The sequence below is a fragment of the Dipodomys spectabilis genome, unplaced genomic scaffold (assembly GCF_019054845.1).
Source record: "Dipodomys spectabilis isolate Male_0828 unplaced genomic scaffold, ASM1905484v1 ptg000379l, whole genome shotgun sequence".
Taxonomy (NCBI): Eukaryota; Metazoa; Chordata; class Mammalia; order Rodentia; family Heteromyidae; genus Dipodomys; species Dipodomys spectabilis.
This window is the reverse complement of record NW_024871056.1, coordinates 660,746-680,500: the sequence shown is the minus strand read 5'-3', so window position 1 is coordinate 680,500 and position 19,755 is coordinate 660,746. Positions and strand designations below refer to the sequence as shown.

Genomic DNA, 19,755 nt, shown 5'->3' with positions numbered 1-19,755 from the left:
GAAACACAGAGAGTGACCAGTGATACCTTGTGTCAGGCGCGCACCCTTTGAGACACCCTCTGATACAGTGGGCAGTCGGTCAGGCGCCGGTGGCTCTCACCTGCAACCCTGGATCACAAGGCCGAGACCAGAGGACTGGGGTTTGAGGCCGGCCTGGGCCGGCCTAAGTCTGTGAGACTCCTATCTCCCCACCAAAAACAAAGCCAGAAATGGAGCTTGGCTCAAGCGGCCGAGGGCTGGCGGTGACCCGAGCCCCCAGCGCCGGGAGCAGCAGCGTCCAGACGGAAAGCAAAGGCTGGCTGGAGGCCGTGGTCCCGGTGGCGGGCTGGTGGGGGTCGGGCACCTGCAGGGCGGGGGGGGGGGGCCTGTAATCCAGGCGGAGGGCGCCGGTCCACCAGGGCGGCGCGGCTCAACGCAAGAACGGAGGGGCTGCGGGCGCGGCGCAGCACGGGCTGAACACGCACGGGGTCCTGGGTTCGGCCCCCAGCACCGCACTAAAAACAGAGCCCCCGCCCACCGCGCCCTCCCTCCCACGGTGCCCCCCCGCCCTCCCTCCCACGGTGCCCCCCCCCCGCGCCCTCCCTCCCACGGTGCCCCCCCCCGCGCCCTCCCTCCCACGGTGCCCCCCCCCCCGCGCCCTCCCTCCCACGGTGCCCCCCCCCCGCGCCCTCCCTCCCACGGTGCCCCCCCCGCCCTCCCTCCCACGGTGCCCCCCACCGCGCCCTCCCTCCCACGGTGCCCCCCCACCGCGCCCTCCCTCCCACGGTGCCCCCCCACCGCACCCTCCCTCCCACGGTGCCCCCACACCGCGCCCTCCCTCCCACGGTGCCCCCCCCACCGCGCCCTCCCTCCCACGGTGCCCCCCCACCGCACCCTCCCTCCCACGGTGCCCCCCCACCGCGCCCTCCCTCCCACGGTGCCCCCCCACCGCGCCCTCCCTCCCACGGTGCCCCCCCCCGCCCTCCCTCCCACGGTGCCCCCCCCGCCCTCCCTCCCACGGTGCCCCCCCCCGCGCCCTCCCTCCCACGGTGCCCCCCCCCCCCGCGCCCTCCCTCCCACGGTGCCCCCCCCGCGCCCTCCCTCCCACGGTGCCCCCCCCGCCCTCCCTCCCACGGTGCCCCCCACCGCGCCCTCCCTCCCACGGTGCCCCCCACCGCGCCCTCCCTCCCACGGTGCCCCCCCACCGCGCCCTCCCTCCCACGGTGCCCCCCCACCGCACCCTCCCTCCCACGGTGCCCCCACACCGCGCCCTCCCTCCCACGGTGCCCCCCCCACCGCGCCCTCCCTCCCACGGTGCCCCCCCACCGCGCCCCCCCTCCCACGGTGCCCCCCCACCGCGCCCCCCCTCCCACGGTGCCCCCCCACCGCGCCCTCCCTCCCACGGTGCCCCCCCCCGCCCTCCCTCCCACGGTGCCCCCCCCACCGCGCCCTCCCTCCCACGGTGCCCCCCCCACCGCGCCCTCCCTCCCACGGTGCCCCCCCACCGCGCCCCCCCTCCCACGGTGCCCCCCCACCGCGCCCTCCCTCCCACGGTGCCCCCCCACCGCGCCCCCCCTCCCACGGTGCCCCCCCACCGCGCCCTCCCTCCCACGGTGCCCCCCCACCGCGCCCTCCCTCCCACGGTGCCCCCCCACCGCGCCCTCCCTCCCACGGTGCCCCCCCCCCGCCCGGGGCCAATCCGGTGCGTCCTCCACCGGGGAGGGTGCGGTGCGCCGCCACACGCCGCCAGCCGGGCAGACGGCGGCGGAGGCCGACGCGCCGCAGCCCCCGCCGGTGGCACGGCCCGCTCGCCGGGGTCTCGCGGCCCTGGGGCACGCAGGTCCCGCCCGCCGCCGGCACCGCCCCGGAAGTGACGACACCTCACGTGCTCTGCGGGAAGCGCACGCGACCCGGGAGGCGGGGCGCCCTTGCCTCTGCGCGCTTGCGTCATCGCGTAAGCGGGAGGGGTCCGGGGGGGCCGGGAGGTGACGCGCGCCGCTGGCCAGGCGGCGGCGGCGGCGGGCGGGCCCGGACAGCGGGAGGGCCCGCCTCTTAAAGCTGAGGAGCTTGCTTCTGGGCCGAGCGACGCGGTCCCGGCACGCGGCTCCTTTAAGCGTCGCCGTGACACGTGTGTGAGGCGCCGGAGACCCGGATGGTGAGCGTGCGGGCCGGACCCGAGCGGACGCCGACACCTTGCGGTGCTGCGGCGGGCGGCTGAGGGCGCCGGGTGAGCTGAGGCGGGCGGGGCGGCCCGCGGGGGCGCGGGGGGCGGCGCGGTCCGCGGGCCCCGGGGCGGGAGCGCCCGGAACCGCTCCAAACGCCCGGGGTCCCCAAGAAGGGGCCTGGGGACGCGTCGTCCGCGCGGGGGTGACCCCGCTGTCAGAGCGGGCGTCGCGGGCCCCCGAGAAGGGGCGCAGGCGGGGAGCCGGGGCCGGGGGCGCGGGGACGGCCCTGGAGCCTCCGCCCCGTGGCAGGCCTCGGCCCCGCCGGGCCCCGGGCGTCCGCTCTGCGGGGTCCCGGCCTTCCCCGCGGCGGGCCGGGGGCGCGGGGCCTTCCTCGTGGTCACGGTCCGAGGCGGCCCGGCCCGAGCTCGGGCCGGGGACCACGAGGGTTTTAAAATGCCCACCGCGGCCGCCGGGCTGTGTGGCGAGCCCCCTGGGGAGCTGCGTGCACCCTCAAACTAGAGACCGCCGGGGCGGGGGGCGGATAACCCCGCGCCCACACAGTGGAGCCCGGCGTGCTCAGCCGCGTCCCGGGGCCTCCGGCCTCTCCTGTCATGGACTCCCGGTCGCCAGCACGTGCTGGGCTGTCGGCGTGCGGGACGAGACCGAAGGGGTGCCGAGGGTGTTGGGTTGAAAGGTAGCTGTGCTTGAGTACTTTGAGGGCTAGAGATGCCTGTTGTTAGAGCTTTAAGTTGTCCCCGAACAGATGCCAGATTTCCTAAGAATTCCCACCTGCAGACACCATCCTGCGCCCCCCCCTCCCCAACCAGGTGTTTGCGTTAATCGTGCACAGCAGAGAGCTTGCTGGGCAAGAACATTTTCTTTTTTTTAGTCCTCACACATCACAGAGATGAGTTTTAGGTTAGCGCTTAAGATTTCAGGTGCAGTTGTTAAAAGGGAGGCTGGTCTTTTCTGCCACCACTTAAAAAAAAAATTACCTTTTGTTCACACTTGGCTCCCTTTAACCTGATTGATGACTTTCCTAGTGGAAGGTCACCTTCTTCCCACACGAAATCCATGGGAAGACAAGTGAAGAGTTGGCTTTGGTGATGTCTTCCTGCTCATCCCATAGGTGTTGACAACCATTCTGGATACTACACTTGGCAGTGTTGGTGACTGACAAGGCCAAGGTCCAGCAGACAGATCACCTGCCCCACCAGAACTTACCCTTCGGAACCTGACTCCCTGCTGGCTAGGGAAGTAGCAGCCAGGGTCACTCATCCAGGTGAGTGGCCCAGGTCTCTTCCTACCTGAGACAGCAGTGATTATTGTTGGTGAGATTGTCTTAGTTAAGATGTAAGCAGAGGCTGGGCAATAGATTTCCTCACCCTAGAGAACTGGTACTAGAGTTTCTTGCACACCTATTCTTTATAGATGTACTTACATATAAGTGATCTATATATGAAATTAGATGATCTGTAATGACCTATTTGAGTGACTTAGAGCTGACAGGAGTGTTCTTTCTTTCACTAGAGTGGAGGTTAGTGGGTTTTTTTGATTTTAATTACTAAGTGATTGTACAAAGAGGTTACAGCCCCCTAAGTCAGGTAATGAGTACAGTGTGTCTTGATCAGTGTCACCTGGAGTGGAGTTTTGATGAGCTGATTCTCCAGGGAAGTCTGGGTATTACATCCAGGTTTTCTGAGTCATCACATCTGATATGAATGGGCACTTTGGGGACATATTTTCTAGTTGTGACCCAAATAATGAAAGCTTTGACTTTTGATGCTTGAGAGGGTGGGCAGACTAGTGATGTATGTAGGGGTGGCAGTCAGGTGATGGTAGTATCCTGTCTTCCAGTATCTGCCCCTCCTCTGTTAGGGACGCCATGTAACCAGCCATCTCACTATCCCTGCAGCTACTTTCCCACTATCTTTGTTCCTATTTTACGATCCACCTTATCTCCAGATCTGTGGCTAAAGGTGGTAGAAACCCCCAAGTCTGCCACTTTCCAAGGCCTGGTCCCCACCTGCCCCCTAGCTTTTCTTGAGAAGTGTTGGCAAGACCTGCCTTGTACTCGACTCTTCTCCAGGCCTATTTCTTTTCTCTTTTTCTTCTCACTCTTAGAGATAATAGGCATATACATTTTCCATAGAAATAAAATGAGCCAGGTGGGTGCCGGTGGCTCATGCCTGTAATCCTAGCTACTCAGGAGCCTGTGGTTCAAAGGATCGTGGTTCAAAGCCAGCCCAGGCAGGAAAGTCTGAGACTCTTTATCTCCAATTAACCACCAGAAAACCCAGAAGTGGCACTGTGGCTCAAGTGGCAAATCACTAGCATTGAGCTGAAGAGCTCAGGGAAAGTGCCTAGGCCTAGAGTTCAAGCCCCCATGACCAACAAAAAAAAAGAAAAGAAAAATATAATGAGCCAATATAATTTAAAAATGAATGGCAGCTTCATTAGAAAAATAAATGGAGGGGCTGGGAAGGTGACAAAGTGGTAGAGTGCTTGCCTTGCATGCATGAGGCCCTGGGTTCAATTCCTCAGCACCACATAAGCAAAAAGAAAAAAGCTGCAAGTGGCGCTGTGGCTCAAGTGGTAGAGCTCTAGCCTTGAGCTGAAGAGCTGAGGGACAGCGCCCAGGCCCAGAGTTCAGGCCTCACGACTGGACCCAAAAAAAGAAAAGAAAATGGAAAAATTCATTTTTATAATTTATTTAACCCAAATATATATGTGAAATACTATGATTTATGCATGTAACCAATCCCCAAATATTAAGATGTTTCCTCTTTTTTTTTTTTCAGTACTGACATTTGGCCTTGCTAGGCAGTTTCTCTACACTTGACAGATAGGCTCTTGTGTTTTTGCCTGGTGCTAGCCTTGAACCACAGTCATCCTACCTGTGGCAGTCCTCATACCTATAGAATATGACACTGTGCCTGGATTATTTGTTTGAATGGGGGAAGGGTCCTCACTTTTTGCTTGGCTAGCCTCCTAGTAAGGGCCTCAAATAGCTGGGATTATTATAGGCTTGTATCACCATACCCAGGTCTTCATTGCATGGCTGTGTGTGTGTGAGTAACCTGAGTGAATTAATTGTTCTCTGTAAGCAGACATTGAGACCACATACTGTCCTTCTGGAGGAGGTAGCACCAGGTGCCATGTTCATACTATGGGAAGGCCAGATCTGTTCTATGCCCTTTTACTGTTGGTTGCGTGTCTGTGGTCTTTTGGAGAGGGAAATGTGAACTACACAGGACCTGAGTGCCTCCCTCTCTGCATGTCCCTGTAAGGGTCATTGTACTAGTGGCCACCATCCACAGTGGCCAAGCTTGTTCCCAGAACTTAGTGCTGTCCTGTTCTTCCCACAGGGATGCACCATGCCAATCGTCGATAAGCTGAAGGAGGCCCTGAAGCCTGGCCGCAAGGACTCAGCTGAGGATGGAGACCTGGGCAAGCTGCTGGCCACCTCTGCCAAGAAAGTCCTTTTACAGAGGATTGAGTTTGAGCCGGCCAGCAAGAGCTTCTCCTACCAGCTGGAGTCCTTGAAGAGCAAATATGTGCTGCTGAACCCCAGGGCAGAAGGGGCTGGTCGGCACAAGAGTGGAGATGAGCTACAGGCCAGGAAACAGGGTACCAGCAGGGAAAGTGCTTGAAGAAGGGCCTTGCTGTGTGTTGAGTGGGTGGGCAGACCAGGATCAATGGCAGCAGTGACTGAATGACAGGGCCTTGATGCTTTCCATGGGGTCTTTGGGCCTTGTAGATGTCATGATGTGGGGTGGTGGCAGCAGCGGCTGTGTGCTGGCCATTGCTTGGAAGCTGCCGTACCTCAAGTCCTCAGGTTTAACAGGATCACAAGAGAGGCTTGGAAATAGATATGGGCTGGCTGTATGTGGGGTATAATATGGAGCAGTGCTAGGACCCACTTCTTCCTCTCATCCAGGAGGTACGGGGGTTAGGACTCTAGAATTCAAGACCTAAGCAGTCTGGAATGAGTGACAAGACACAATTTATTCTTGGCCTTTCTAGCAACCTCCAGTCCATGGGCACGCCAGTTACTGCCCAATGCTGCCTTCTGAGTAGATACCCAGCAAGGAGTGTCTGTGTGTGTTCAGACTTACTCTTTCTCTTTCTGCACTCTTCTCTTCCTCAGGCAGCGAGCGTGCATCTGGAGGGGATGGAGTCCCGGCCCCCCAGAAAGTGCTCTTCCCCACAGAGCAGCTGTCCCTCCGGTGGGAACGCATCTTCCGTGTTGGTGCAGGGCTGCACAACCTGGGCAACACCTGCTTCCTCAACTCCACCATTCAGTGTTTGACCTACACACCGCCTCTGGCCAACTACCTGCTCTCCAAAGAGCATGCACGGAGCTGTGAGTGAGGCTTGCGGCTGGGCAGGTGGGAGATGCATGAGTGGGGCTTGCAGCTGAAGAAGGGAGCAGGTGTGAGCTGTGAGTGGGGCTTGCAGCTGAGGGGCGGGAGACACCATGAGTTGGAACAACTGAACCGGACAGTCTCCTAATAGATACACACTGTGCTGGGCATTTCCATTTTACCTGGATCATGTTTATTTGGTGCAGATGCAGATTGGCGCTGCATGGGACCACTCAGGGTCATGTGCACCACACTTTTCTAAAATAATTGCCCAGACAGAAGGAAGTGTTTTCTAAAGATATCTCCACAAAATCTTCTAGCTCTTTTATCAATTAGGCCAGTGTTGGACATACATTATAAAACATGGTCCAAAGTAGAAATGATAAAATATGAAGTCAGAAACTGAAGAAAAGTGAGCGCTTGTTGCTCATGCCTGTAATTCTTGCTGTTCAAGAGGATCCCATTTCAAAGCCAGCCAAACCCAAGAGACTCATCACCAATTAATCAGCAAAAAGCTAGTGATGGAAATGTGACTCAGGTGGTAGAGTACTAGCCTTGATCAAAGAAGCTAAGGAACCAGCCCTCCAGGCCCTGAGTTCAAGCCCAAAACTGGCACAAATAAAACCAAAGCTACCAAAAGTAGTAATAGAAGCACAATACTACCAAAAGTAGTAATAGAAGCACATTTCCTTCACCCAATAAGGACATCTGCTGAAACCACAGCAAGCATCAAGGCAGCATCCCGGCGGGACGGTGTTGGAAGCCAAGGCTTTGGGGCACTGAAGCCTGGTGGCTGCCTGCCAGCTCACTCAAGAATGTGGGGTTGCAGAGGGACAGGGAATAAAACTACCATGCTAGCAAGTGCTGGTGGCTCATGTTTGTAATCATGAGGCTGAGATCTGAGGATAGAGGTTTGAAGCTAGTCCAGGCAGCAAAGTATGTTAGACTCTTAACTCCAATTAACCACCAAAGAGCTAGAAGTGGAGCTTTAGCTCAAAGTCATAGAATGTTAGCCCTGAGCAGAAAAGCTCAGGGGCAGTACCCAGGTCCTACATCCAAGTCTTGTCTGACAACAAAACAAAACATGGTGCTTTGCTTTAAGAACAATATTCCTGCATAGGAAACCAAAAGAATATGGAGACAAGTTGGAAAATTAGCAGATGGAATGGCAAGATCCAATGTTTGAACATGCAGTTGTAAAAGGCGCTTGCTCTCTTTAGAGAAGCAACACGAACACTCAAGTATCTAGACGCAGATTTCACAGGGTGATGTGCAGCGAACTGAAGGAGTAAAGTTACTACATCATTGGTAAGAAGGTTGGGGCTGGGTGTGTTGAGGCCCAGCTGCTCACAGAGGGAAGATGAGAGTGTTGTTTCTCCCCAAACTCATTTGCAGATTGGAGCAGGTTCATGTGATTCCAAACTTCATATCGAAAATCAAAGGACCAAACCCAAAACACACTTTGCAAAGAAGAGGGCTGAGCAGAGATGTGCTCCACCAGCTGGAGACTTCCTGTATAGTTATGAAGTCAGAATGCCACCACGTTAGCTCAAGGACAGATGTGCTGACATGAGTGCAGAGCCATGTGCATGTGGAAGTGCACTGCAGCTCCAGGTTTTTTCACATAGATAGCAATTGTTTTAGTAAAGAACCAGAACAAAAAATTGATTTTTACATGTGGAAGGACCTAACTTTAGAAAAGATGAAAAACTTGTCTTCAAAAATAAACTTAAGGGCTGGGAGGTGGCTCGGTGGTAGAGTGCTTGCCTTGGCATGCATGAGGCCCTGGGTTCAATTCCTCAGCACCACATAAGCAAAAAAGCCGGAAGTGGCGCTGTGGCTCAAGTGGTAGGGCGCTAGCCTTGAGCTGAAGAGCTGAGGGACAGTGCCCAGGCCCAGAGTTCAGTCCCCAAGACCAGCAAAAAAATAAATAAACTTAATTCCAAGTATTTTTCTGACCTTGGGCAAGCAAATATTAACCTTAGAAGAAGAAAAGTTGGTCAGTTCAGCTGCATTAAAAGTTTCAGCCATCAAAAGTGATCAGAGGGGCTGGGAAGGTGGCTCAGTGGTAGAGCGCTTGCCTTGCATGCATGAGGCCCTGGGTTCGATTCCTCAGCACCGCATAAGCAAAAAGAAAAAAGCTGGAAGTGGCGCTGTGGCTCAAGTGGTAGAGCTCTAGCCTTGAGCTGAAGAGCTGAGGGACAGTGCCCAGGCCCAGAATTCAGACTCCATGACCGGACCCAAAAAAAAAAAAAGATCAGAAACACTGAAAAGGCTTAATTGCAGGCTGGTAGACAAGACCTGGGGCACAAAGACCAAGCACTGGTATTGAGAAATGTACCTGTTAAAAAACTAGCTAAAATTCTGAGCAAGAGCTGCACAAAAGAAACCCAAGCTGCCAGATGCACAGGGTGACATGATGTGCTCTGGCTTTGCAGCTGCCAGAGAAAAATCAGAAAAACCGTGCTGGCAACTGTTATATACCTGTGAGTTGTAACAGATTTGAAAGGTAAAACACTCCGGGGGGGGGGGGGGGGGGCGGAGGGGGGGGAGGTCAGATTTTTTTCTGTGCCACTAGCTTGAAGCTTTAACCTTCATGAACTCCAGTACCTAGCTGTTGCATAGGCAAGATCTGGCAGTATATAAAATTGTCTTCTCAGCAGGCGCCAGTAAGCAACTCTAGAGGCTGTTCATAGACCGGACGTGATTAAGTCCAGTCCCAGAACAGCAGTAGTCAGCATTGCAGACCTGAGTTCAGCTGTGAGGACATCTCAGTAGCCCATCTGATGAAGAAGCAAATCCAGGAAATAACATGAATTCTTTGTTTTTGTGGTGCTGGGTAGAACTTAGGGTTTTGTGCATGCTAGGAAAGCTCTGTAACTCCGCTCCTGTTTTTTTGCCTTGCTTTTGTTTTTGTTTTGGAGACAGTTGCACAGTCTAGCCCCAAACTTGTCTGTCTCCCTAGCAGATAGGATTATAGGTGTACACTGCCACACTCAGCTCTTCCATTTCTTCCAGTGTCCCTCTGGCTCTGAGCAGCCAGCACATGGGTGGAGATACACTTCCCTCCCTGTGTTGCTCCAGCACCTGAACTAGGCTGCGTCACAGCCCTGTCACCAACACACTGCCCTGGCCAGCTGTCAGCTGAAAATAACCCTGCAGGAGCCAGAGTTAAATACATCGCTTCCTAAACTTCAGTAGCAATGGACAAAGATCTTGGCTTCAGTTTCCTTTTTGTAAATTACATGAAAAGTGTGCTGATCTTGTGGCCATGAATGTTGGGAGTCAGGGAGCCCTGTCCTGGGGTTTCTGCCCTATTTGGGAGCAGTTGTGTCGGATGGGGTCAGCGGCACTTTGTAGACGCATCACAGCCACATCTTCAGTGGAACTGAAAGGAAAAAAAGCTTTTTTGTTGTTGTTGCTGGGTGCCAGTTGCTCATGCATGTAATCTTAGCTACTCAGGAGGCTGAGATCTGAGGAAGGAAAGTCCGTGAGACTCTTATCTCCAATAAACCATCAGAAAACCAGAAGTAGCTCTGTGGCTCAAGTGGTAGAGCACTAACCTTGGGCTGAAGAGCTGAGGGACAGTGTCCAGGCTGAGAGTTCAACCCCACAACTGACCAAAAAAAAAAAAGTGGGTTTTTTTTGTTGTTGTTTGTTTTAAATATCAAATCATAATTTTTTAGTCCTACAACCTTTATTGTCACCTAAAAATTAACACATACAGTTAGAAAAGTGGGACAAAGGACTGGGAAGGTGGCTCAGTGGTAGAGTGCTTGCCTCACATGCATGAGGCCCTGGGTTCAATTCCTCAGCACTGCATAAGCAGAAAAAGCCAGAAATGATGCTGTGGCTCAAGTGGTAGAACGCTAGCCTTGAGCTGAAGAGCTGAGGGACAGCGCCCGGGCCCAGAGTTCAGGCCCCATGACCAACAACAACAAAAAAAGTGGGACAAAGTCTATAATGAAAAGTGAGAGCATCCCTTGTATGTAAATGTGATTACGTGAATAGATCTGTGTGTCCCTTGAAGACCATGCCATGCCGTATGCGGTGTCAGGGCTGGGCTGCAGTGGCTGGCACAGGTGAGAACAGACCGGTATGTTCATGCATGAAGTCCTTTGCCTGTAGGGCTTAGGATCCCAGCTTGTCAGGACAACCTGGATTTTTTATTATTTATTTATTTATTGATTGATTGATTGATGTTAGTCCTGGGGCTTGAACTCAGCGTCTGTCCCTGAGCTTTTGTGAGCTACAGCTCTGTTTTTTGGCCTTTTGGCAGTTAATTGGAAATCAGGGGCTCATGGACTTTTCCTTCCCAGGCTGGCTTTGAACCACGATCCTCAGATCTCAGGTACAGGTGTGAGCCACTGATGTCCAGCCCATGCTGGATTTTTTAAGAATGCGAGTTGCCAAAGTACCCAGTACTTGACCTCATAGTTCAGTTAATATGAAAGCTTACAGACATAACCACAAGCCAGTTTCTGGCTGTGGATCCCCACAGTATAGAAATACAATGCATGTGTATTGGGGAACAGTAATGTCCTGTTTAGGGCAAAAGCTGCCTTGGTTTGAAGGAATTGGAGAATAGATTGTAGGGGTACAGCTATCTCCAGACACCTGAAAGGGTAGAGCAAGGCTGTGTCGTAGTCTTTGTACATCTCTTTCCATTTGTACTATGTCACAGTTTTAAAGGTCAGTGTACATCCAGGCTGCTCTAAGGCTATGAAGGGGCTACTGGCCACAGTGGCCATGGCCTGTGTTTGTGGATCAAGCTGGCCGAACACATCCATGTCCGTCTCACATTGTACTTCTCGTGCACCTGTGGCAGAGGTACATGGTGGTGGCAGACTTGTACAAAGCTAAAATGTTTGCTGTCTAGGTCTTCAGGGGGTTTCTGACCCCTGATAAGTTGCAGGGAGGTTATTTACTGGGTGTAGCTGAGCAGAATATGTTTGAGAACAAACTAAGGAATGTCAGGAAGCCCTGAAATCTTGCAGCCATTGATTATGTGCTAGAACTTTGGAATAGATATTTTTTCTGGACTTCATGTTGAACGCCAGACTCAGTCTTCATGTAAGTAAATAACGTAGCATGCATGGTGTCTGGAGCAGCCTGCTGCATGTGTCTAGGCCTGTGGTGTAAGACCATTAGAACTACAGCCTCATCCGCTGTGAGCAGGGCATCCCCCGCTCACACTCTGTGGTGGGGTGGGGAGGTGTGTCTGTGGGCCAGCTCTCCTATCACAGGCTGACCGGCCCTCATTTGCTCCGTTCCTCTTTCTTCTTTTGGGGTGGAAGTGGCCTGTTCTCCGAAGCTGTCGTATTCACATAGCTGCTTCTCCCATGCTGCAGGTCACCAGGGAAGCTTCTGTATGCTATGTGTCATGCAGAACCACATCGTCCAGGCCTTTGCCAACAGTGGCAATGCCATCAAGCCCATCTCCTTCATCCGAGACCTGAAAAGTAAGAATGGATTTCTCTCTCTGGGATCAGTACAGCTCAGCTGGGAGTCTTAGCAGTGCTTATGTGTGCTTAGTGATACAGGCTCAAGTGTCCCACCAGTGGAGGTTGTCTGGTGGAGTGGTGGGGGATGGGGGGCACCCTGCTTTGGAGAACAGGTATGTTTTGGCCAGGTGTTGTGGTGCCATTTTGTGTTCAAGATAGGATAGCTGAAAGGGTCTGCTGTGTTCCAAGAAAGCTCAGGAGCTTCAGAGGAGCTATTGCTATGTCCCTGTCACTTGGCAGGAAGTTAATGCCTATGTAGCACTAGGAAATGGCTATGGGCTAGCTCTGGGAAAACAAATCAGTGGGTGTTGCATTCTTTGTTTTTGTTTTTTGAGACGAGGTCTCGCTATGTTGACTCAAGTTCCTGGGCTCTCAGGATCCTCTTGTCCCTTGACCCTGCTTCTTGAGTAGCTATGATTCTAGGTGTGGATCACTTACCTGAAGGCTAAGCCCTTAGGCCTTAGAGACTGGCTATGATGGATGGTCCAAGTTGTAGATAATTATACCACTCTCGGTTTCCTCAACTGACACTTTTCCCTTGTCCCCCTGTGACTACAAGTAGGTGGTGGTCATCTTTCCTAACCCTCTCTCCTTCCTTCAGAGATTGCCCGGCATTTTCGCTTTGGGAACCAAGAGGATGCACATGAGTTTCTGCGCTACACCATCGATGCCATGCAGAAGGCCTGCTTGAATGGCTATGCCAAGTATGTGTCATGCCTCCCCACCCCTCCCCTGGGGCTGCAGGTACTGCTGGTGGAGGCAGGTACCCTGAGCCCTCCTCTTGACCCTCCTTGGAGGGTTCCCAGAAGAGGAGTGGCCCCCAAAAAGGTGTCACCTAGCCGAGGCAGCTTGGTAGGATCTGGTACAGGAGGCAGATGTGATGGGGCTCTGTCCTGGCAGTCAGATACGAGAAGGGTTTTACCAGATGTCTTTGCAAAGGTTAGCTGCTGCCTTAGACTCCCTTGTTTTTCAGAAATCACTGTTGCTTTGTTTTGGTTTGATTTGATGTTTTAAGACAGGGTCTTGCTGTGTAGCTCAGGTTGGCCTTGAATTCTCAATCCCCTTTCCTCAGCCACCCAAGTCCTGGGATTGCAGGCATGTACCACTGTGCCTGGTTTGACTGGGGCTTGAACTCAGGGCCTGGGCACTGTCTCTGAGCTTTTTTGCTCAAGGCTAGAGCTCTACCACTTTAAGCCACAGCACCACTTGCGGTTTTCTGGTAGTTAATTGGAGATAAGAGTCTTACAGACTTGCCTGCCTGAGCTGACTTTGAACCTCAATTCTCAGATCTCAGCCTCCTGAGTAGCTAGGATTACAGGATCACAGACTGCTTATTTTGATACAGAAGATGGGGTTGTAGGAGTTGGATGTAATTGAACCATTTTGGAGATGCTAGTCTGGAGCTGTTTCTCCAAATGTGGCAGTGTGGAAGTTCTCCTGGAATTGTTGGTTACTTCATGCCATGTATCCTCACTTGTATACAGTGGCCATCCGGGGTTCCTGGCTCAGATGAGACCAGCTGTCATCAAAGCTTGGGAGAGAACCAAATCCTCTATCACCAATACTTCGGAAAACATGTAGCTGTTCTAAAGAACAGTTCAGAATGGCTAGCTGAATTTTCTCAGTGAGCATCTGAAATAAGCAAAGCACTGGAACTTAAGTCACAAAAAGAAAATGCTTTGCCAGTTCTTGGCTACTGGCTCCGGATGCCCAAGGTTTGGATATGTGCGCCCTCCCTCCATAGGGCTGTCTGTCGGCCTCGGGTGGACTGAGGGGACATTTTTCTTTTCCTGATTGGCTGATTTTCCCCAGATACCTCATTGTCACCTGACCAGTGGCATTTAGAGGTTGAGCCTAGCACCCACTACTTGGAGATGGAGCCAGGGAGAGAACAGTTTTTCAGCCTCAGGGCCTACCTTCAACAAGGGTCACATCATGCCACCTGCTGTATCTTCTGGATTGTGCCATTGTGAATACCAGTGGTTTAGAGCTGCAGCGCCACAGAAAGCCAGCCTTGGATAGGTGTCACATTGCCCCTGTGAGACAACCCTAAGGTGCCTGTTGCCAGGAAGCAGAGCTTCCTGTGGGACATCAAATCTCAGGTTGGGTTTTCTGTTTGTTTTGGTTTTGTGGACTTTTTTTTTGCTCACAGCTACTTCTCTACCACTTAAGCTACATCTCTAATCTACATTTTGCTGGCTAATTGGTGTAAGAGTCTCTTGGATTTGTCTGCCAGGCTGATATCAAATACAGATAGAGCCTCAGATCTCAGCATCCTGAGTAGCTAGGAGACACTGGTGTCTGGTTTCTTCTAGTTGATGCATTTTACTTTTTTTTTTTTTTTTTTTTGGGTCCAGTCGTGGGGCCTGAACTCTGGGCCTGGGCGCTGTCCCTCAGCTCTTCAGCTCAAGGCTAGTGCTCTACCACATGAGCCACAGCACCACTTCCGGCTTTTTTCTTTTTGCTTATGTGGTGCTAAGGAATTGAACCCAGGGCCTTGTGCATGCAAGCAAGTGCTCTACCACTGAGCCACCTTCCCAGCCCCACATTTTACTTTTTTGGGAGTTCTAGTAATAGCTTTTTTCTCTGAGTTTCTTTCTCTCAGACAGCTGTCATTACTAAAATTTTATTTCCTGGTAGTTTCCTACTTTAAGTGCCCCATGTTGAGTTTGCCTGGGATCTGTTCTGTCTTGAGCTTTATGCAGTTTCTCCCCACCCCCACTTTTCTCTTTCTCTTTGTTGTTGGTTATGTGGCTTGAACTCGGCCTGGGCACTGTCCCTGAGCCTCTTTGTGCTCAGGGCTAGCATTCTACCACTTGAGTCACAACACCACTGTGGTTAAGTGGAGATGGGAGTCTCATGGGGACTTTTCTGCCCAGACTGGCTTTGAACCACAATCCTCAGATCTTAGCCTCCTGAGTGGCTAGGATTACAGGCATCAGCTACCAACACCTGGCTTGCAGTCTCCATCTCTGAAGGGACTGAGGTGTTCAGTTTCTTTCCAGAGTTCACTTAACTCTTCCTTTTAGTATATTCCTTCTATTATTTTATTGTATTTTATCTTACAGGGGTTTGAGCTCAAGGCTTACTGGGAAGGTTTTGTACCTCTTGAGCAGCCCTCAAATACCCCCAGTTTTCAGATATGGTCTCTAGCCTTTGCCTGGGGCTATGCTTGCACCTTGATCTTTTTATAAGTAAGCTATACCTCCAGTATAGCTGGCATTATAGGTATGAATTACTGGTCAAGATGGAGATCTTGGTAACTTTTTTTTTGGTCGGTCGTGGGGCCTGAACTCGGCCTGGGCACTGTCCCTCAGCTCTTCTTCTCTAGGCTAGCACTCTACCACTTGAGCCACAGCTCCACTTCCAGCTTTTTTCTGCTTATGTGGTGCCGAGGAATTGAACCCAGGGCCTCATGCATGCCGAGCAAGCACTCTACCACGGAGCCACCTTCCCATCCCCTTGCTAATTTTTGCTCCCTTCTAACTTGTTTCCCAAGTCACTGGAATTGCAACCATGAGCCCACCCCTCCTGGTCCCAGACTGGTTTTCTTTTTCTGTTTTTGTGAGTGTGGTTTTCTTGTGTGCAAATGTTGGAGGAAGTCTAACCCAGTGTGGACTTTGTGTCACTGTTTTTTTCTGCCCTGGCTTCTTGACTGGGTATTATGCATCAGTGGTGTGCTTGGTTTCTAGATAAGAAACAAGGTGGCAATACATGCCATTTTCTATGTCACCTTTCTGTGATTTGAGCTGCCTTTGACTGGTGGGTCTGGTAAGTTTCAGGATCCTCAGCCTAGGGCCATCCTCAGCACTATGAGGTGAACCTTCTCAAATAAATGTTTTTTCTAGGTGACAGAAGGGGCAACAGCTCTGATAGTTTATTTGGCTTTTTTAGAACCTTAATGTTCTCCTTTGCCCTTCCCTACCTAGTTGCAAGGATGCTTGTTTACCTGTTCTTTTTATCCTCTTACTCCCATAGCCAGGACCTTTGGGAACTGCCCCCAGCCTGTGTATGCCAGGCCCTGGGCCTGCCCCAGCTGGCAGTTCCCTTCCCACAGGCCAGTGGGCATTTGTGGTGGTACTGTTGACACCTAGCTTCTTGTAAGGGTGGGGCAAGGGATTGAGTACTTACTAGCCACTGGGGCTGCTCTGCTTCTCGCTCCTGCTTCCCACTGAGATGATGGCCTGGCTACTTTAGAGAGTTAGATATCCCTTCCCTGGGTGAACTGTGATGACTATAGATGGTGACTGTTCGTTTTTCATTTCCCAACTTTGCAAAAATAAGCCTTTGGTCCCAGGTTGTCTCCTGAGCTTCCTGGGAAGTGTTGCGTTGACTACAGGCCTGGTGCATGTCTTTTGGGGTGGAGTTTCAGTGGCAAGGCTTGGCATTGGACCATACCCTGGGAGCTGTGCCACACAATGCCTGGCCAGATGTGCCACTTGTGAGGGGTCAGGAAGCAGCTGGCAGCGTGGAATGCACCCTTAAGTGCCAAGGAGGATGGTTGTGGAGGGATGAGTGCAGCACACCAGAGGGCTAGGGTTGTCCAGAGCATGCAGGATGCATGCCACATGTGGGGCATGGGCACTCAACCCTGGGGGCACAGGAGTAGGTTGGCCTTAGTTGTTGTCCCAGATTAGTAATAAGTGGAGTGAGGTAGGGTGGAGATGGTTCAAAGTTGGTTTCAGGGCCCTGTCCCACCCGATCTCAGGCTTGGCTGCTCCTCGGTGGAATAACCCACCGAAGAGCAGATGTGAGCCTACAGGCTGAGGGTCCCATGCACCCCACCCTGGTCCAGACCCTTCTATGGAAGCCAGCACTGTTCGGTACCTGTCTTCTGGAATTCATGGCCAAGTTGCCTCCTAAGTAAGACTGTTGTGTAGGTTTGAACAGTGGGCCGTAGGGCAGGAGCTTAGCAGTAGGGGACTCTTGAGAGGTTCTGGGCACTGTTGGGCCTGCCCATGAGATTCAGGTAGGAGGATGGGAGTTGGGGCCAGTGAGTGGAGAATGGAAGCTCAGGACAAGTCCTGTTTTGTGTGCCCTGCTTTCAGGTTGGATCGGCAAACTCAGGCTACCACTCTGGTGCATCAGATCTTTGGAGGCTATCTCAGGTCCCGAGGTAAGTGGGGACATTTTGTTCATCCTGTCCTGGAGGTCAGGACCTTCATAAAGACCCTAAATATGCTCCTGGCATGGCCTGGTGATCAGGTCTTGGTTTCCCACCTGCCAGTCTTGCCCGGTTGTAGCAAAGCCCTGTGAGGAACCTTGAAGCACAGTTATGTGTATGGGAGTCTTCCTCACAAGCTCTCCCAGTCCCTCTTTCATCCCCCTCTGCAGGCCTGATAGGCAGCCAGTGGCAAGCAAGGCCTGTGGGTGGGGCCAGCACCTCCTTGTTAGCTTTTCCACCCTGAGTCAGCCTGGAGAGAGAGTCTCTTCTGTCAGGAGCTGGGTTGAGTTCTAGACCTCCAGTGGTGGGTGTTGGGATCTGGGTGTCCTCTCGTGGACCCCACCCACACACTGCCTCTTCTTCTATTGCAGTGAAATGCTCCATGTGCAAGAGCGTCTCCGACACCTACGACCCCTACCTGGACATAGCGCTGGAGATCCGGGTACACACAGGGGTCTGCCCTTGTGGACATCTGGAGAGAGGCCAGGAACTGTCATCAAAATGGGTGCAGATAGGAAGTGCTTGGGATTCTACTTTTTTTAGATGGTTGCAGTAGAAACCTCATTTTATATCTTCCTAGGTCAAACTCTGAGTTTGTGTCCTGAGGCAGAATAGTCCCAACACTGTCAGGCAGAGCTGGAAAAACATCTAATGTACTAGAGTGCCACCCTGCAACTCTGTGGCCTTCACAGCATGGTGGCCCCTTTCCTGGCTGGCTTTTTGAGAGCTCGTCTTGACCTTGCTGGAACCCCTGAGCTGAGCAAATCCAACTACGGTCTGCATATGACAGACCTCACAAGGCTTCTGTGCCACCCACTCGCAATGGGGCACAGTCTGGCTCCCTGCTCGTTGGCAGTACCTATTCAGAGTTGGGGGAGGTGGCAGCTAGTGAGCCAGTTTTTATGCAAGTCAAGGTTTGTGACTTGCTGTCTCAGCCTGAAAAAGACCTTAAATTTGGCATTCATCAAGTCAGCCTTTTTCTTTTGCGGTTTATCCTGTTCGGTTTTTATCCTTCTCAGCAAGCTGCAAATATTGTGCGTGCTCTGGAACTTTTTGTGAAACCAGATGTCCTGAGTGGAGAAAACGCCTATATGTGTGCTAAGTAAGTTTTACTTCGTTAATGACAAAAAAAGGAGTGTCCATAATGCTGTGTGCCTGGTGCTGGTGGTTCATGCCTGTATTCCTAGTACTTGGGATGCTGAGATAGGAATACTTGCAACTTAAGGCCAGCCCAGGCAGAAAAGTCCACAAGAACCCTTGTCAATCAGTAGCTTGCTGTGTGGTACCCACTGTCATCTCATCTACTGTGGGAGGCCTGAAATAGGATCACCATCCAAGCCAGCCAAGCAGAAAGCGAGACCCCAGGTCAAAGATAACAAGCACAGTGCATCAGTGGCTCATTCCTGAAATCCTAGCTACTCAGGAGGCTGAGATCTGAGCATCATGGTTCCCAAAGCCAGCTTGGGCAGGAAAGTCCAAGAGACTTTATCTGTAGAAAACTAGAAGTGGCACTGTGGCTCAAAGTGGTAGAGTGCTAGCCTTGACCGAAAACGCTCAGGGACAGTGCCCAGACCCTGAGTTCAAGCCCCTCAACCAACAAACACGGAAAGAGCTGGGGGATTTGGCTCAGGTAGTAGAGAACTTGCCTTACAAGGTACAGTGATCTGGGTCCACACCTCCCTCAGTATTGGGGGAGGAAAGCCAGGTTCCGGTGGCTCACAGCTTTAGTTGTGGTACTTGGTACTCAGGAGGCTGAGATCTGAGGATTTCTGTTCAAAGCCAGCCCATGCAGAAAAACCCAAAAGACTTGTCTTCAGTTAACCAGCAAAAAGCCAGAGTAGAGGTGTAGCTTAGGTGGTAGAGCACCAGCTGCTAACCAAAAAGCCAAATGAGAGGATGAGGCTTGAGTTTAGGCCCTAGCACTAGTTCAGAAAAAAACAAAACACATCTTGTGTAGCCATGTCTGAATTACACATGCCTTCCAGTAGGACACATGGTGGCAACCGCACGCTCCCAGTACTCATCACTGCTGTGAAGCGTCCTTGTGCATTGCTTGTGGTGCCCATTGTCCAGGATGGATAACTAAGACACAACTGAAGGCCTGACGATGTTCACCCTGGGCCGCAGTGCAGGGAGTCATCCCTCTGCCCTGCCTTTTGGCAAGAGCTGATCTCAGCTTTCCACGTTTAACTTTCTGCTGTAGCAAACAGAGCTGCCCCCTTACTCTGTGCTGGCGCTTGGCTCACCAGCCATGTGATGCTGGGACTGCTGAGGAATATTTTCTTAGTCCTTTTCAAGTTTCTTGTTCTGTTTGAAGACACAGTCTGTTTTCTTAGTCTCTCTTTAATTTGCTTCCCTTGGGTCTGGAAGCTACTCACTCTGTCTCCCTTTCTTCCCTCTTTTCTACTTGTCCTTTGACTTGGCTTGCATCCATTTCCTACTGCTTGATTGACTGCTTGATTGCTGGGCCCCACCTGCTTCAGTTTCTTCTTCCCAGTGTCACTCCCAAGACACTTTTTGTACTCCTTATACTTCTTACCTAGTCTCCTGGAGGGCCGAGTATTCTTGCTGGAGGC

At 52.7% G+C, this 19,755-nt stretch overlaps 1 protein-coding gene across 3 annotated transcripts in view; it reads left to right on the top strand.

Moving 5' to 3' along the window:
- The first annotated feature begins 2,119 nt into the window (after window positions 1-2,119).
- Window positions 2,120-19,755, top strand: part of Usp36 (ubiquitin specific peptidase 36) — a 33,477-nt gene continuing 15,841 nt past the window's right edge. For all 3 annotated transcript variants that reach the window (XM_042667151.1, XM_042667149.1, XM_042667150.1), the window contains exons 1-9: window positions 2,120-2,206; window positions 3,274-3,426; window positions 5,513-5,774; window positions 6,295-6,510; window positions 11,863-11,973; window positions 12,617-12,719; window positions 17,064-17,131; window positions 17,551-17,621; window positions 18,199-18,281. In XM_042667151.1, the coding sequence (XP_042523085.1) occupies window positions 5,522-5,774; window positions 6,295-6,510; window positions 11,863-11,973; window positions 12,617-12,719; window positions 17,064-17,131; window positions 17,551-17,621; window positions 18,199-18,281 (905 nt within the window). In that variant the 5' untranslated portion in view covers window positions 2,120-2,206; window positions 3,274-3,426; window positions 5,513-5,521. The remainder of the gene's footprint in view (window positions 2,207-3,273; window positions 3,427-5,512; window positions 5,775-6,294; window positions 6,511-11,862; window positions 11,974-12,616; window positions 12,720-17,063; window positions 17,132-17,550; window positions 17,622-18,198; window positions 18,282-19,755) is intronic.